The sequence below is a fragment of the Phascolarctos cinereus genome, unplaced genomic scaffold (genome assembly GCF_003287225.1).
Source record: "Phascolarctos cinereus isolate Bilbo 61053 unplaced genomic scaffold, phaCin_HiC Scaffold_7;HRSCAF=346, whole genome shotgun sequence".
Lineage (NCBI taxonomy): Eukaryota > Metazoa > Chordata > Mammalia > Diprotodontia > Phascolarctidae > Phascolarctos > Phascolarctos cinereus.
The window spans coordinates 66,509,895-66,525,273 of record NW_027556180.1 but is presented as its reverse complement, the minus strand read 5'-3'; the positions used below and the strand labels follow the sequence as shown (position 1 = coordinate 66,525,273).

The 15,379-nt window shown below is 51.6% G+C and overlaps 1 protein-coding gene across 1 annotated transcript in view; it reads left to right on the top strand.

Annotated features, from left to right (window-relative positions):
- Window positions 1–15,379, top strand: part of SPEG (striated muscle enriched protein kinase) — an 81,906-nt gene that overhangs the window by 5,096 nt on the left and 61,431 nt on the right. The window contains 5 exon segments of the mRNA XM_078147627.1: window positions 6,994–7,083; window positions 7,170–7,521; window positions 10,295–11,589; window positions 12,530–12,673; window positions 12,856–13,038. Coding sequence (XP_078003753.1) covers window positions 6,994–7,083; window positions 7,170–7,521; window positions 10,295–11,589; window positions 12,530–12,673; window positions 12,856–13,038 — 2,064 coding nt within the window.

Here is a 15,379-nt window from a genome sequence, read left to right as displayed (position 1 = left end):
TCTAGTTTGGTATAAGCAGCAGAATTTCAGGGGCACTGGAGGGAATTCAGTGTCCAAATCCTAATTCCTGGCTTAAGAAAGGAGGCAGTTTTCTGGCCAGGAACACTTGTCTGGCTCAGAATGCTAGACAGCGAAGGTGCTTGGCATCCCAATAAATAAGGAGTTTGCTTGGAGATGTAGTTTGTGAGTGTGAGTGTGAGTGTGTGTGTGTGTGTGTGTGTGTGTGTGCGCGCGCACGCATTAGGGGAAAGGGAATGGAGTGCAATTCAGAGAATCTGGGAGAATGTTAGGGTTAGGAGTGAAAACAAGGAAAAGAAGATGAACAGCTTTGTAGTGAGGCAAGAGGGGCTAGGATGGGAAGAAGATTGTGGGGAAAAGGAAGTAAAGAGCCATGTCACTGATTTTATCCTTTGTGGAATTCTAGAGTCTTAGGAAGGAAGGGACTCTAGGGGTCAACTAATCCAACCTCCAGGTCCAGGGAGAAATCTTTTCTTCTTTATTTTATTAGTTTATTAAATTTAGTAAACATGATGCTATTGCACTGTGTTGAGTAAAGCAAATGACCTTGTCCCTAAGGTCTGGGAGCTTAGAATCTGAACAGAATTCCCAAAATTTGGGCTGGGGAGATTGAGGCTAAAATGAAAGGTTGTGACAAGAAAAGAGACAAGAGTGGAAACGAATAAGGGGGAGAATTGGTTAGTTTTATCTGTTAGGTCTGAGATTTTGGAGAGACGGCTAGGATTAGAAATGTGAGAGGCAGAAAGCCCTATAGGAGGGGGCAATAGAAGGAAAAACTGAGAGATAAAGAGGTGGGGGGGGCAATGGAAGGTAGAGGTGAGAGACAGAAATGGGGAGGTATAGGCAGAGAGGAAGGGGCAATGGAAGGAAGAAGTGAGAGATAGAGAGATGAGGAGGTGATAGGCAGGGATCAGAAATGGAGAGTTCTGGGTCTGGAGAATAGATAGGGATCTGAATGGAGAATTCTTCACTTGTTGCCATGTAGGCATGCAGCTAAAAGGAAGACATTGCCCAGGGCAGGATATTGGCCAGTAAATAGTCATTCATTGGCTCATTCATTCAATGCCCTGGGTGCCATCAGCATACCAGGTGCCAGGCAGAGGTGAGAAGAGGAGGAGGGCAGAGACAGAGTTGTGAGGAGCCCTGGAAGAGAAGGGAGTTGCTTCAAACCTAAGGAGACAGGAACAGAAAAGTCCCTAAGTTAGCTCACAGGCAAAGCGGGGCCAGGGAGGATTGCCAGGCAGGAGGGCCAACAGTGCCCATTCAGACTGCTTTCTCTCTGTGCTTAGAATGGGAATAGGCTAGGGACAAGTTTTGGACATACTAGAGTACAATGGGCCAGAAAGGATTCTAAAGGGAGTGAAGAGATGCCAGTTCCACATTTCCTTGCCCAACCCCCTATTCCCTCAATCCTCTTCAGGAGGAGGTACTGAGTAAGAAAGGAAAAGAGGCTGAAGGGCTAGATGGTGAAGCTGTATAAAGATGAAGTACCCTAAATCTACATAAAAATCTTAGGGATGAACAGAGTATGAAGGAGAGATACGCAAGGAGAAAGAATCAGAGGGGGTGGAAATGACAGAAAGGGGAAATGAAGGGAGGGAACCTTTTGAAAGAAGGAAAGGAGTCAAGTGAGGGGGGAGGTAAGGAGGAAAGATGGGGCATAGGAAAATATATTGTTGTGTCCCTCTGGATTCTGGGGTTCAGAGGGATCCAATGAGTGCTCAGATTGGTAGGCTGGGAGTGAAATGGAATAGCTACCAGAGCTCCACTTGGTAGTGAGAACTGTCATTAGGGAAGACAGCTGTGTGGGTAAAGACCCATTTGGAGTAGGTCCCAACTTGAGAGCATGGTACAAGGCAGAGCTAGGAAGGGACAGAAGGCTGAAGTGAGGGGTAGCTCCTAGGGTAGGAGGCAGGGGCACAGCCTATTGGGGTGAGGCAGCTCTGGGACTCTGTGGGGCCCAGCTGTCCTGCCACTCACACCTGCTGCCCAATAGCTATTTTTGACATGGAATGTGCCAGCCCTTAGGATTCTCTTGGGGCACAGGGGCTCAGGTTACCTCTTTCCCCACTCCATTCCCCTATCTATGGGAGGGTGAGTGTGTCTAGGTGGGTGTGTACCAATGCTTTTGCTTCCATGTGTCTTTGATAGGTACTAGTGTGGGCAGTTGTGCCCTCTTTGAACCTGGGGTATACACAGTGAAACATGTACTGGGTTTGGAACCAGAGAATATAAATTCAAATTCTTGTCCTGTCACTCACTAGTGGCTTTATTAGATGTGTGTGACATTGGGCAAGTCAGTCAACCTCTCTGAGCCTCAGTTTCCTCATCTAGTAAATAAGGGGGTTGGATTAGGTGACCTCAAAAGTTCTTTTTCTCTCTCAGTCTATGATCCTATGAACCCATGCCCTGGTGCACGTTTCTGGCACCCTCTGAATCTTTGTGAAAAATGTAGGCACATGCACATGCATGTAGAAAATGATGAGACTGGTTTCCAAGGGTAGCTTGTGAAATTGGTCTCGCTACATTCTAAGCCACACTTCTTATTTTTATAGCTGCACTGGTACAGTGTGTGTGTGTGTGTGTGTGTGTGTGTGTGTGTGCTCTGTGAAGTATGTGATGTATGTGGAATATATATTTGTATAGTTATTTTGGCATAGCCAGTGTATGGACTGTGGCCTGTATTTGTACGATGATTTAAGTTCAGTGGTGTGTGTGTGTGTGTGTGTGTGTGTGTGTGTGTGTGTGTGTGTTCTAGGAGGTTGTATGGCATGGCATGACTGTGCTTGCAAGGAATATTAGTGGGAGCTGTTGCATCTTCTCTGCTATTCATTCAAACACCTCTGGCAGTTTTGGGGGTAGCTTTGATTGCCTGCCTCAGTGCTTGGCTCCTGAAGCCTTAGCACAGGCTTCATCTAGGCTGGGAGGACAGTTCTGGGGCTTCTAGATATGCTTGGCCTGACTACTTTTTCTGCTGAGGCATTCTAGGAGGATGGATGCTGCACTATGACCCAGAGGTGCAGATTCCCAGGCCAGATGCACTGTCCCAGGCTGGCCTGAGCAAAGATGATAATGAAATTGATAATCCACATTACTATAGCATTTTGGGGTTTACAAAGTACTTTGCTCACAAACATCCTAGGAGGTAGGGAGTGCAAGGACTGTATTCCATGTTTGACCAACTCCTTGCTGCTTAGATCCTGGGACAAGCAGGAGGATGCTTCCTCTTTGTATGGCTTGCTTGGACTGCAGGGTATAAAGGCCAGGTGAGCTAGGGGCCCTGCCTGCGCTTGGCTCTGCCTAGCCTTGGAACTAGGGGGTGAGGTTCAGGCCACATCGAGCCTCGTGCGCTATATGCTGGTGACCCTCAGCCAATGCCTTTCCTTTCCTGTGCCTCAGTTTCCCCATCTGCTCCAAGGGGACAAGTAAGCCTTTCCCCTTGGTTTGGGAGGGGCCTTAGTTGGGGGGGGCGGTGCGCAGGGGTCTGTGGTGGCTTCGGTTGGAAAGGGTGGGACTTGCGTTGGGGCCGCCCTGGGAAGAGAGGAGAGGCAGGTGAGATGCGGGGCAGGAGCGGGGGTGGGGTAGGGTCGCGGGCTGAGGTCCCGGGGGCAGGGGGAGGAGCAGGAGCAGGCTCCGGGCACCGCACCCGCACCTGCCGCCCGCCCGCCCGCTCTCTCCACTCCGGATTCCGCTCCGGATTCCGCTCGCGATTCCTGTCCCGGGAGGCTCCGGGGGCTCCCAGACTGGCTGCAGAGGCGGCTCCCGTTCGTGCTCGGCTCCCGCGGTCGCCCCCGGCTCCTCCTCCGACTCCGCCCCCGCCCCCGCCTAGTCCCCTCCTGGCTCCGGCCGCCCAGCCCGGCCCTCCCCCCCTGCCATGAAGAAGCTGTGGGTGAAGAAGCGGTTCCAGGTAAGGGCTCTCCCGGCCACGCGTGGGTGGGGTGGGGGGGCTGAGAGCCGGGGCGCCGAGAGGGCGGGGCGGAGGCGGGGGCCCCAGGAAGGGCTAGGTGGGCATCGGCCTGTGCCCTTCCTTGGGCGCTGCGGCCTCGCCTGGGCACCCCTCCTGCCCCGTCCCTGGTACAGCCTGCGGGATGGCCACCCACGGGGGCCCTGATGCCCCCTCCCCGCGCTGCACTAGCTAGGCCCATCCTCCACCCCTTACACAGGACCACGTCCCCGTCCCCCATGGTTTTTAGCACCCAGTGTCTTTATGTCTGTAGCTGTCATCAGCCTTCCCTCTCTCCTTTTCTCTTCCCTGGTCTAATCCTTTTCACTGACGCCCCGTGCCTCCATTCTGCCTACCTCCCTTCCTGTGGGGTGATTCCATCCACCTTTATGATCTCCTGTTTTACTGGATTTTTAAATGCTGACTTTGCTCTCCCTAGCTAAGAAATGCCCAGAAGGAACTCCATCTCCATGTTAACATCCTCCTTGTCCCGGGTGACCCTGCATCTTCTCCTGCCCCCACATTCTATTTCTGAGATTCCCATATCTTGTCACCTATTATGTCTGATGTCCCCACCTATGTCCCTGACCCATATGTCCCCTCCACTGGTACCTTCCCATATATTCCAGTCTCTAGGCCCTCTCCTCAGCACTCTATTTCTATGGCCTTGTATCTCCCCATGGTCCTATACCATGTAGAGCCTTCTTATGTAGAACTTTCCATTCCCCATGCTCTTCTCTCTCCTTTTGCTTTGCTTTCCAGAATAGTCCCTTCTTTCACTCATTCCCTTCTCCATGTGCTCCATGCCCTCCCACATCTCTGGCCCTCAGAGTCCTCCAAGGTCTCCCTGTTTCCCCTCGTCCTACCACTTTATGTTGAGGTTCTCCATGTTCCTGGGCCTAAGGTTCCTGGATGTCCAAAGCCTGGACACTGATCAGAGGTCTATCCCGTGAATGCTCCTCCTCCCCTCCCCTAGGAAAGTGTGACATTGATCACCGTTTTTTCTTGGCTGGCATAAATATGTATACAATCTTGGTGCTCTGAGATCAGGGAGGGCCAGATGCTTAGTAGTAGGGCTGTTGTAGGTGTAGGGATCCCAGAAAACCCAGTGGGGATCCCTCTGGGGAAAGATTGGTCATTGGGTTTCCAACAAAGAATCCCTTCCCCAAAATGCTGTTAGTATTGTATATTGCCCTTACTTCCCTGTGCTCCCATGCCACAGGTCTCTGGGATTAGGAATGTTGTTAAATTGGGGTGAATTCCCATAACAGATCAATTTGATTTTTCTTTTTCAGAAAACTGGCCACTCGAGGCGGGCCTTTGGTCGATTCACCCATGGTGCGTGGGACTGTGGCTGTCCCTTCTTTATACCCCTCTTCCCAATGGTACCCTCCCCAGGCTCACTTGGCTAGATTCTCCCCAGACTACTGGATAAGGGGTCAGAGCCATGATGACGCCTTACCACTCTTAGTAACCCCTTGGGATTTGGCATAACCCATTGACTTGAATGTATACAGCCAAGAGAGGGACAGGAGTCAGGAAGGACTAGAATCAAGTCCAAAGAAAGGGCCTAGGCCTTCTGTTCCTCATCTCTGGGACTTCTGTTTGGCTCCTTGTCCCACTCATGGTTGTAGATGTGGAAAGGTAGACACCCTCACTTTGGTAAATTCTAAATGGGATTTACTTTCCCATTGCAAAGATGGAGAAACTGAGGCAAAGAGGAGTGAATGGGCTCAGAATTCAACAGGATTTGGGGGAACTTGGAAAAAAACCCAGGAGTTCTGGCTTTAAATATAACTACTGGACTTTTTAGGGGGAAGATTTTGTGTGTGTGTGTGTGTGTGTGTGTATGTGAGAGAGAGACAGACAGAGAGATAGACAGAGACAGAGACAGAGAGAAATAGAGAGACACAGAGAGAGACAGAGAGAAGAGAAAAATTTGAGAGTAAGCATTCCAGATATTGAATGATGGTGTTTTCATGGATTTGAAGGGCCCCAGACCAGTGACTTGGATGTGGTCGCCTACACAATGTGTTTGGTGTGGCAATGAGTGCATGTGTGTGTGTGTGTGTGTGTGTGTGTGTACATGCACCTAGTTGTTCCAGCTTGCAAGTGTGAGCGCTGGGGTATGTCTGTATAGGCCACAAGGGCAGAGTATAATTGAGGAGGAAGGGGTTGGTGGGGAGAAAAAAAAAAGCCAACCTTACATACCTGGACTTAATTATTCTATGTATGATAGGAACCTTTAGAAAAATCCAGGGAGAGAAGAAACTAGTTGTCAGCAGCGTGGGGCTCTGCCCCCGGGTTCCCCCACTCAGTCCCTGCAGACCATCTCTGGGAACTGGGAAGCCCAATTTCCCCCTGTACCCCATCCGCCCCATCATGCCCTGCCCCGCAGACGCTCTGATAACAGTCTGTCGATGTCTCTCTCCTGCTGCTCCTATGGAAGCGAAGTTTTCCGCTCCTGCAGAAAGCAAAGTTACGGTAGGAAACGGATCCCTGCCCTGCCCTTCTGCTCCTCGGTCCCTCCTGAGGGTTCCCGGCCTCAGGGCCTGGCCCCTGCGCCGTTTGCTGGTCTGGGGTGGAGGATGGGGCTGGCCCCGTGAGTCGGGGAGAGTGAGGTGTGACAGCGACTGCCATTTTCCTTTGGGCTGATGTTCCCTTCTGCTCCTGGACCTGAGCTCCTTAAAACCTGGGACCGTGACGGCGCTACAGAGAGGGAGCTGGAGAATAGCAGGCAGGGGCATAGTGGAGATCTTTAGGTAGCTGGGAGCAAGCCCAGTGCTGTCAAAAGGACTCCGTGGAGGTGGTGTGGGTGGCAGGGGTAAGGAGGAACTAGGAGCCCAGAGGGACGATGGGGAGGACTTTGGGAACGGAAATGGAGGAGAAGGTGAGGAGGCCTAGCTGATGATGCAATGGAATCACGCCGGGTTCAGGGTCAGGAAAAGAGAAGCATTCCAGAAAAAGCCGAGGAGGTGGTGGCTTTGGGTGGAAGGTAGAGGCTTTGTCCATGAGGGTCCCTTCTTCTCTAGACTCGGAGACCGGTGAAGATGATATCAGTGATGCTCAAGGGACACAGCGCTTGGAACTACGAGATGATGGGGCCTTCAGCACTCCCACAGGTTTGTCTTCCTTAGAGGCCTGGGGCTGAAAGAAAAGAGGGTTGTATCCTTGTAGCCTCTGAGCTCATTACTTTTCCTCTCCCTAGGGGGTTCAGATACCCTGGTGGGCTCCTCCCTTGACACCCCTCCGACCTCCGTGACGGGTACCTCTGAGGAGCAGGCGAGCTGGTGGGGCAGCGGGCAGACGGTGTTGGAGCAGGAGGCGGGTGGCAGCGGTGGTGGCGGTAGTTCCCGCCGGCTCCCAGGCAGCCCAAGGCAAGCACAGGCAGCCGGGGCCGGGGCCGGGCCGCGGCACCTGGGGGTGGAGCCGCTGGTGCGGGCATCTCGTGCTAATCTGGTGGGCACAAGCTGGGGGTCAGAGGATAGCCTTTCGGTGGCCAGTGACCTGTACGGCAGCGCGTTCAGCCTGTACAGAGGACGAGCTCTCTCCATACATGTGTAAGTAATGGCCTTGGTCGGCCCTGCTGCATCTCCACTTCTCCACACTCCCCTGCGTCACCCCTCTGTCACTGGCCCATTTTCTCCCTCACTGCTCCATCTTTCTGTGACTGACCCATTTCCCCTCCATTGACCTACCTCCCCCTCATCCACACCCCCATCTACACAATTTTTGCCCCATCCCACCACACCATGTCTTTCTCTTTGTCTCTTATTCTTCAAACCCCTTCTGCTCCCATCTGCCCTGGCCTCATCTTTATGCCCCCATTGCCTTTTGGATTCCTCCATCCTCTCCTCTCTCCCTCCCCTTCATCTCCATGGCCCTCAGGATCCCCATGCCCCCTCCCCCATCTGAGCTCCCACATCATTCTCAGTGTCTCCTCCCCTCTTCCTCCCCCCCCCTTGGCCCCCTCCGCTCCTGCTGTCTTAGCAGATGCTGCTTTTTTTTTTTTCCACTTTCCCTTCATATCCCTGTTCCCATTTGGCCCTTTTCTGTGAGAAACAGAACCTCTCAGCACTGCAGTTCCCAGGAGAGTGGGAGAGAGAAAGGAAAGAGAGCAAGAGAGCTGCTGGGAAAGAGAAGAGAGCGAGGTGGTAGGGCAGACAGAAGGGGAAGGAGGGAGGGCAGGAGGGGCAAATGGAGAGAGGAAGTCAGGAAGCAGGGGAAGGGTGGGAAAGGGGAAGTCTGGGTGGGGTGTGGGAGAGCAGAAGAGGCAGGTTCAGTAAGGTGAGGTGAAAGGAAGGTTCTCCCTTCTTTTGGGGAACGGCATGGCCTGGGGGTGAAGAAGCATTGGCATGGGGCTGTTCTTGAAGGAAAGGACAGGGAGGGGCTGGGGTGGGGTGGCCTGGTATGGGAAGCTATTCTGGGAAAGGAGCATAGAGTGACATAGTGGAGGTACTGTGGAGGGTGCCGGGGAGTGGCTGGTGCTGGGATGGGGGGGAGTAGCATTTTAGGAGATGGGTAGGGGGGCAACTAGTAATAGAGAAGGTTTTTTGTTTGGATCTAGGGGTGGGTTGGGAGGATGAGGGGGGAGAGTGGTTGTTGATGGCAAGGGAAAGGGCAGGAGGGCTGTTTTGGAGATGGGTGAGGTGGTTGGTGGGAAAGGGATGAGGTGGTGGGGGGACCTTTCTGATTTAGGGGAGACTTGTCCTAATAGCATTAGCTGGGTGACCCTTCTGCTCAGACATGCGGCTCCTGTGGCCTCCTCCTCCAACAAGGCCCCAGCCAGAGCCTGGAGTTGCCATGGCAACCTCCCAGGCACCCATTTCCTTAGTGATATCTGTGGCACAGAGACCAGCCTGGAGGTGGGCCTGGAGCGGAGTTGCCAGTAAAAGGGTCTTCTCAACTCTGGCCACTTGCCTCTCCATGCCAACTTCCATTTCCTGGGATAACTCAATGGGATTCCCTACCTCATAAATACATCCTTCTCTGAGAGAAACAGCCTTCCCTCATCTTCTTCCCAGAATGCTCTGTATTCCCGTTGATGTTATTTCTAGTTTTGTTTCCCTCAAGGTACCTTGTAACCCCCCCCCCCCACCATGACTCCATCATTGTACTCACCCCTCCATCAGAGCCTTGGCACTAGCACACAGGGGTCAGGCAGTTAGACTGCCATATGTATTGAGATTCCTACTTTGTGTGTGGCCCTGTAATGGCCCTGGATTGGGAGTGATATGACCTAGGAAGGATGGCCCCCAAAAGATGCTCTGGCTTCTTCTTTTGCAATTTTCTTTACCCTAGAGATCGGGTAGTGTTTTAACAGAGACCCCAAAGGGCTGATGTGGGTGACTTCAAGTCCAGTGGAGGCCTGAGATGTGACAGTTGGAAATCTAAGACCTTGAGCCACCAAGGTCCTGTGGGCCAGAGGTCTTGGCCAGTCCTTTCCTAGTCATTCCCTTAGCTTCTTTCAATAGATAATTTCTAAACTCATTTCCATTCGGGAGATTCTTGAATATGTGGTGGGGGGACTCCAAGAGACTAAAGGTTAATTGTATTTAGCTAGAATAAACCCATGTAGGTATCACCCCATATTGGCAACGAATTTCTACCTATGGTAGGAGCTTGAGATTCTGAGGGTCCAAAGGATGACAAATGCAAATTCCAAAGTCCTTGAGTGCTTGGGGATGGGCCCCTGGGAACACCCATGCCAGCTGTGTGCACTGCCCCCGAGAGCTGAGTGGCTATTGATCCATTTCTCTGAAAGGATTATGACTGGGGTTAGTGAGGCTAAGACAAGGAGATACCACTCCTCTTAGGAGCTGCAGTGGAGGGGAGAACATCATGGTTGAAAATGGAAGTGCCTGGTGGCAGGTCTGAAAGGGTTGCATTCTCTTCAGATCTTTCATTAAGCTCAGCTTCCTTCTCTCCTTTCCCTCCCTCACTTCATTCTTCAGATCCTCAGCCTCATTCTTTTCTTTCCCTCTTGTTCAGTTCTGTCTCTGCTGCTTGCCAGCTTTGGTGGCTGGGGAGAGAAGGCTGGCCAGGATTACTGGGGCCAAATGTTTTTTGTGTCTGGAGTTTATACCTTTCTTCCTCCAGCTTGGTCCCTAATACTCAGAGCCAGCCTCTGTCTCCCAAGGACCCCTCCTAGGCCCAAGTTCCAGCTCTGGCTGCAGCCTGCACACAGCACTCTATGGGGTCCCGGTGGTTGTTCAACCCTAGGATGTCCCATCTTCCTTCCCTTTGGGCTCCTGCCCTGTGCAGCTTTCCCAGAATCTGTGTGTGGAAGCCTCATCCCTAACGCCAGCTCACTCTTTCTGACTTGATTTGCAGCAGTGTGCCACAGGGTGGGCTTCGAAGAGAAGACCCCGACCCTCAGCCCCAGACTGCCAGTGAAGCTCCAAGACGGCCTGCCCAACCACCTCCTTCCAAATCAGCTCTGCTCCCGCCACCCTCCCCAAGGGTGGGGAAACGGCCGCCTCCTGGGCCTGGTACACAGCCCCCTGCCACCCCCACCTTGCCCCTTAGGAAGCCTCAGGAGCCAGGCCCACTGGAAGAGTTGGAAGAGAAGAGGGGGAAGAAGCCCAAGTCATCAGGGCCCTCGCTGGCGGGCACCCTGGAGTCTCGCTCCCAGACACCTCTGAGTGAAGCTTCAGGCCGCCTTTCTGGCGTGCGCTGCTCCCCGAGGTTGGTGCGAGCTGGCTCCCGGATCTTAGATAAGCTGCAATTCTTTGAGGAGCGTCGGCGCAGCCTGGAGAAGAGTGATTCCCCGATTCCTCTGAGGGCATGGGTTCCCTTGCGGAAGGCACGGTCCCTGGATCAGCCAAAGGCCGAAGGCGGACAGTGGGACACACCGGGGACCTCAAGGGAAGAGTTACGAGGCGAGCTAGGCACTGTGGCAGAAAGGCGCTGGGCGTTTCGGCAGAAGGCGGCCTCGTTGGATGAGCGTGTCCGGCAGCGTAGCCCCAGCCCGGCCTCTGACCTCGAGCTCCGCTTTGCCCAGGAGCTGGGGCGCATCCGCCGCTCAGCCTCCAGGGAAGAATTAGTTCGATCTCATGAGTCTCTGCGGTTCACATTACAGAGGGCTCCATCTCCCCGGGACCCAGCGGAGCCTCCCCTCTTCTCTAGCCCCTCTACCCCAAAGACTCCCCCACCAGAGAGCACCTCCACCATCCAGCAGCTGGCCCTGAGCAGCGTGGGGAAAGTTGGAGAGGAGGCAGCAGGAAAGGGGTCCAGTGTGGCCAGAGGCCGAGGGCTGGGAGGCAGGACAGAACTTGGTGAAGGCCACCAGCAGGAGGTTCGTCGGAGAGAACAGTTCCCACTTACTCGGGGGAGGGCTATTCAGGAATCCAGGAGCCCTGAACCACCTGAGCCCAGGACAAAAGCACATCTAGGTCGGAAGAGGGATCCCCCCATGCAAGCTGTACGCTTCTTACCCTGGGCCGTGCCTGAGCCAGAGGGGACTGCCATCCCCCCAAACCTGGAAAAGAACCAGCCTGGGCCTGAAGCAGAGAAGAGATTACGAAGAGGCCCAGAGGAGGATGGACCCTGGGGGGCCTGGGATCGGCGAGTGCCCCGTAGCAAGGGCAAAGGTCATCATCGGATACGGCCTACCTCACCTGACCTTGGTACAGTCCCACAGGGGACAGGGAGCATGGGAGACTGGGGAGAATTTTCAGACAGGGATTCTCTTTTAGCCTCTTGACGAATTTTCCAAGCAAGGCAATTTGTCAGGGAAGGCAAACTACAGCCTTTCGGGGTTAAATGGCTTAGAAAGTAGACCCCTCCTAGTGGAATGTTTTGTGGGGTTTTGTGCCAATGCTAGCTACTGGCCTAGAGCTGGTGAGGCTAAGAAAGAGCAGGGCATATACACCAGCTCTTTCTTCATTTTCTTCAGATCTGGTAGAATCTCCTGTTTCTCTCCCATCCACCATCCCTACGTCTGTGTCTCCCCCAGCTAGAAGTGATTTTCTGGTGGGGGTGGGAGATGAGAAGTGGGCAAAAGACAAGCGGCAGACCATTGGGATTCCCACCTCTTCTCTATGTCTGCTAAGTTATGTTTGATGAAATACCCTGAGGCCACTGGCTATGGTTTGGGGGTTTGCTGGGGTGCCACTGTTTAAATCCTGGGGCCCAGAGTCCATGAGATAAAAAAGAAGAGATTGTAGTTAGTTGAAGCAGTCACTGAGTATTTATTGAGGCCAATAATGAGTAAGGCTGTTGGGGAGATATGTCATTCTCAGTCTGAAAGGACCTTCCCCCTCTGCTTCCATGTAGTTCCTTCAGGGCTCTGCTGAATCAACCAGGGCACTGCCTGTCTACACCTCTTGTTTGGCGGCCCTGTGACACCTCTTATGTTGTTCTCTTGTCAAACCCTTGTAACTGTTTTTAATTTTTCATGTGTTCATGTCTTTTCTCCCTAACTAGGCTGTAGACTTCTTGAGGACAGGGACTGTAGGTGATAGATACCTTGTATCCCCCCTTGACATCCTGTACAGTACAATGTAGCAGATACAGCCAATGCTTTGTACGTCTTTGTTGAGTCTGTGAACTCTTCTGTGTCCCCAGAGTCCTCGGATGACTCCTATGTCTCAGCTGGAGAGGAGCCCTTAGAAGCGCCTGTCTTTGAGATACCGTTGCAGAGTGTGGTGGTGGCTCCAGGGTTCGACACGATGCTCAAATGTATTGTCACAGCCAACCCCCCAGCCCAAGGTAAGCACTGGAATGGGGGTCTGGGATGCGTGAGTGGGGAGGGAGAGGAGAGGAGAGGAGCCAACAGCTCTTGGTGAGGGATGTTTTCCTGCTTTGTCCTGCTCCCTCTAGGGACCTCTGGGAGAAGCAACAAGGAGGACTCAGGGTCCCAGAGTAACCTGTTCCTGATGCTTTCCTTGCAGTGTCTTGGCAAAAAGATGGCGCAGCCCTCCAGAACAGTGAGCGGGTCCTCATCCGGGCTGAAGGGGAGCGGCACACTCTGTTGCTGCAGGAAGCCCACTTAGCTGATGCTGGCCACTACACCATCACCGCCACCAACGAGCTGGGCCAAGCCAGCTGCAATGCCTCACTCTCTGTTGAACCTGGTAAGGATCTGGCAAGGGAGGGGGTTGGGAACGCTTTGTTTTTGTTTTTGCTGAGGGGGTGGGTGAGATGAAACTACTTCCTGAGTCAGGAACTCTTGATGAGGGTCATGACTAGTATGACCAGTAATGAACTAAGGATCGGGAGGGGCTACTTAGCTCTATCCTCATTCTATTTCTAACCTAGAATTGAAGCTTTTTAAAAAATGTATGTATATATGTAAGATTTTAATTTCATATACCAGTAGATCAATGAAAGAACATTTTGAGATGTCTCTACTCCACTGTGATGCCGTACAAAGAATGCTGAACTTGAATGGAGAGGACCTGGGGTCAGATTCTTTCTCTGCTCCCTGTGTGATTTGGACAAATCCCTCAAGCTCTTTAGGCCTCAGTTCTTCATTCAGAAAGTGAGGGAGCTGGACTGCATGGCCCCCAATGTCCCTTCCAGTTCTAAATCTATGAGAGGCAGCTTTGTGATTGGGTCCTGCTCTTGGAGTCAGGAAGACTTGGTTTCAAATCTAGCCTCAGACACTTGACACTTACTAGCTGTGTGACCCTGGGCAAAACACTTAACCTTGGCATACCTCTTTCTTCCTTCATCTGTAAAAAGATGAGGTTGGGCTTGATGCCTCCTTCCAACTCTAAATCTATGATTCTATAACTGAGTCTCTAGTATGGACACGAGACTGTAAACTCTATGAACCTCCTTGTATGTTGCTTTCCTCAGCCATTCTTTTTTTTTTTTTGGCTGGGCAATGGGATTAAGTGACTTGCCCAGGGTCACACAGCTAGTAAGTGTCAAGTGTCTGAGGCCAGGATTTGAACTTGGGTCCTCCTGAATACAGGGCCGGTACTCTATCCACTGCACCACCTAACTGCCCCCATCCTTGTTTTCCTGAACCCTGCTTTCCCTGATTTTAATATCGTGAGGTCCCCAGGGTTCACTTGTTTAGAATTCTCTCCTCTCAAAGAAGGAATAGATCAGATGAGGTCATTCGTACCAGGAATTTGCTGGAGTTTTCGGTTTTGTAAAGAAATGTGAGAAGGGTCATGGTACACCGGCTGAGCTTGAAGAATCTTCTCTGAGTTTTTATTTATAGGCCTGAATCCCTTGTATCAGCCTTTGATATTGTCATTCCTGTCTAGGCCTTTGAGGTCCTCAGATCCCTCTAGTTAGCTCTCTTTGCCCAGGTGAGGGAGATAAATATCTTTCTTTCTAGGCTTTGCTTCTTCTTACTTGTGTGACGTTGAGCAAGTCACTCCTTTGGCCTCAGTTTTCTCATCTGTAAAATGAAAGGATTGGGATAACTTCTGAGGTCCTGCCAGGGTTTAGACCCATTAGCATATGATGCTAAGAATGTCCTATCCATGTGACCTTGGGCAAACAGCTTCCCTTCTCTGGGTCCCTGTTTCTTCATCTGTACAGTGAGCAGGTTGGTCTTAGATTTTTATAGGGGTGAGGAACCAAGGCCTCGAGGCCATAGGTTCCCCATCCCTGAAGGTCCCTAAGCATTCATCCTTCTGGCTCTGGCTTCCTATAGTCCTAAATCCCTTCCCTAATACGGGCTTTAAGCTCTCTCATCTGTGGAAGGAAGTTTTTCTTGATGGTTTCTAAGGTCTATTTCTTCTTCTAGTTTCTGCTACTCGTTATCTGTGTGACCTTCAGGCAAACTACTGTCCATTTGGACCTCAGTTTTCTCAAGGGTTTGGCCCCGGAAGTTGGAGTGTTTTGTTCAAGGTCACACAGGTAGGAGGAAGTCCCAGTAGCTGCCATTACTAATGGAGATTTTTTGGAACAATATTTTGTTTTTTCCTGATTACATGTAAAAACAATTTTTAACATTCATTTTTAAAATGTTGAGCCTCAAATTCTCTTCCTCTCTCCCTCCCTTCTGCTCTCCCCTAGATGGTAAGCAATTTGATATAGGTTATACATGTACAATCCTGCAAAACATATTTTAATGGAGATTTTTTTCTTTTAGAGAATTAACAGGATACCCTTCAAATCACGCTAGCTAGGCAGCCCTGGGTGAATATAGCACCATCTGACATTCCTGTAATCATGGTAACTTGGAAGCTTTACATTAAGAGTAAATTTTTCTTCATAATCTTTGTGAGGTGAGCCCTGCTGATGCTTACCTTTAAGTACTCTAGTAACATTTGTGTTATTATGAGGAAACTGAGGCTTAGAGAGGCTTAAGGACTTTCCCATAGTTGTACAACAGCTACAGAATTGTACTAAGTGAACCCTCATTAGAATTGTGGAATCTTAGAATCAGAAAGAACCCATAAGGTCATTTAGTCTGACCCGTACTGGCTCCAGAATAATCCCTGTGGCATT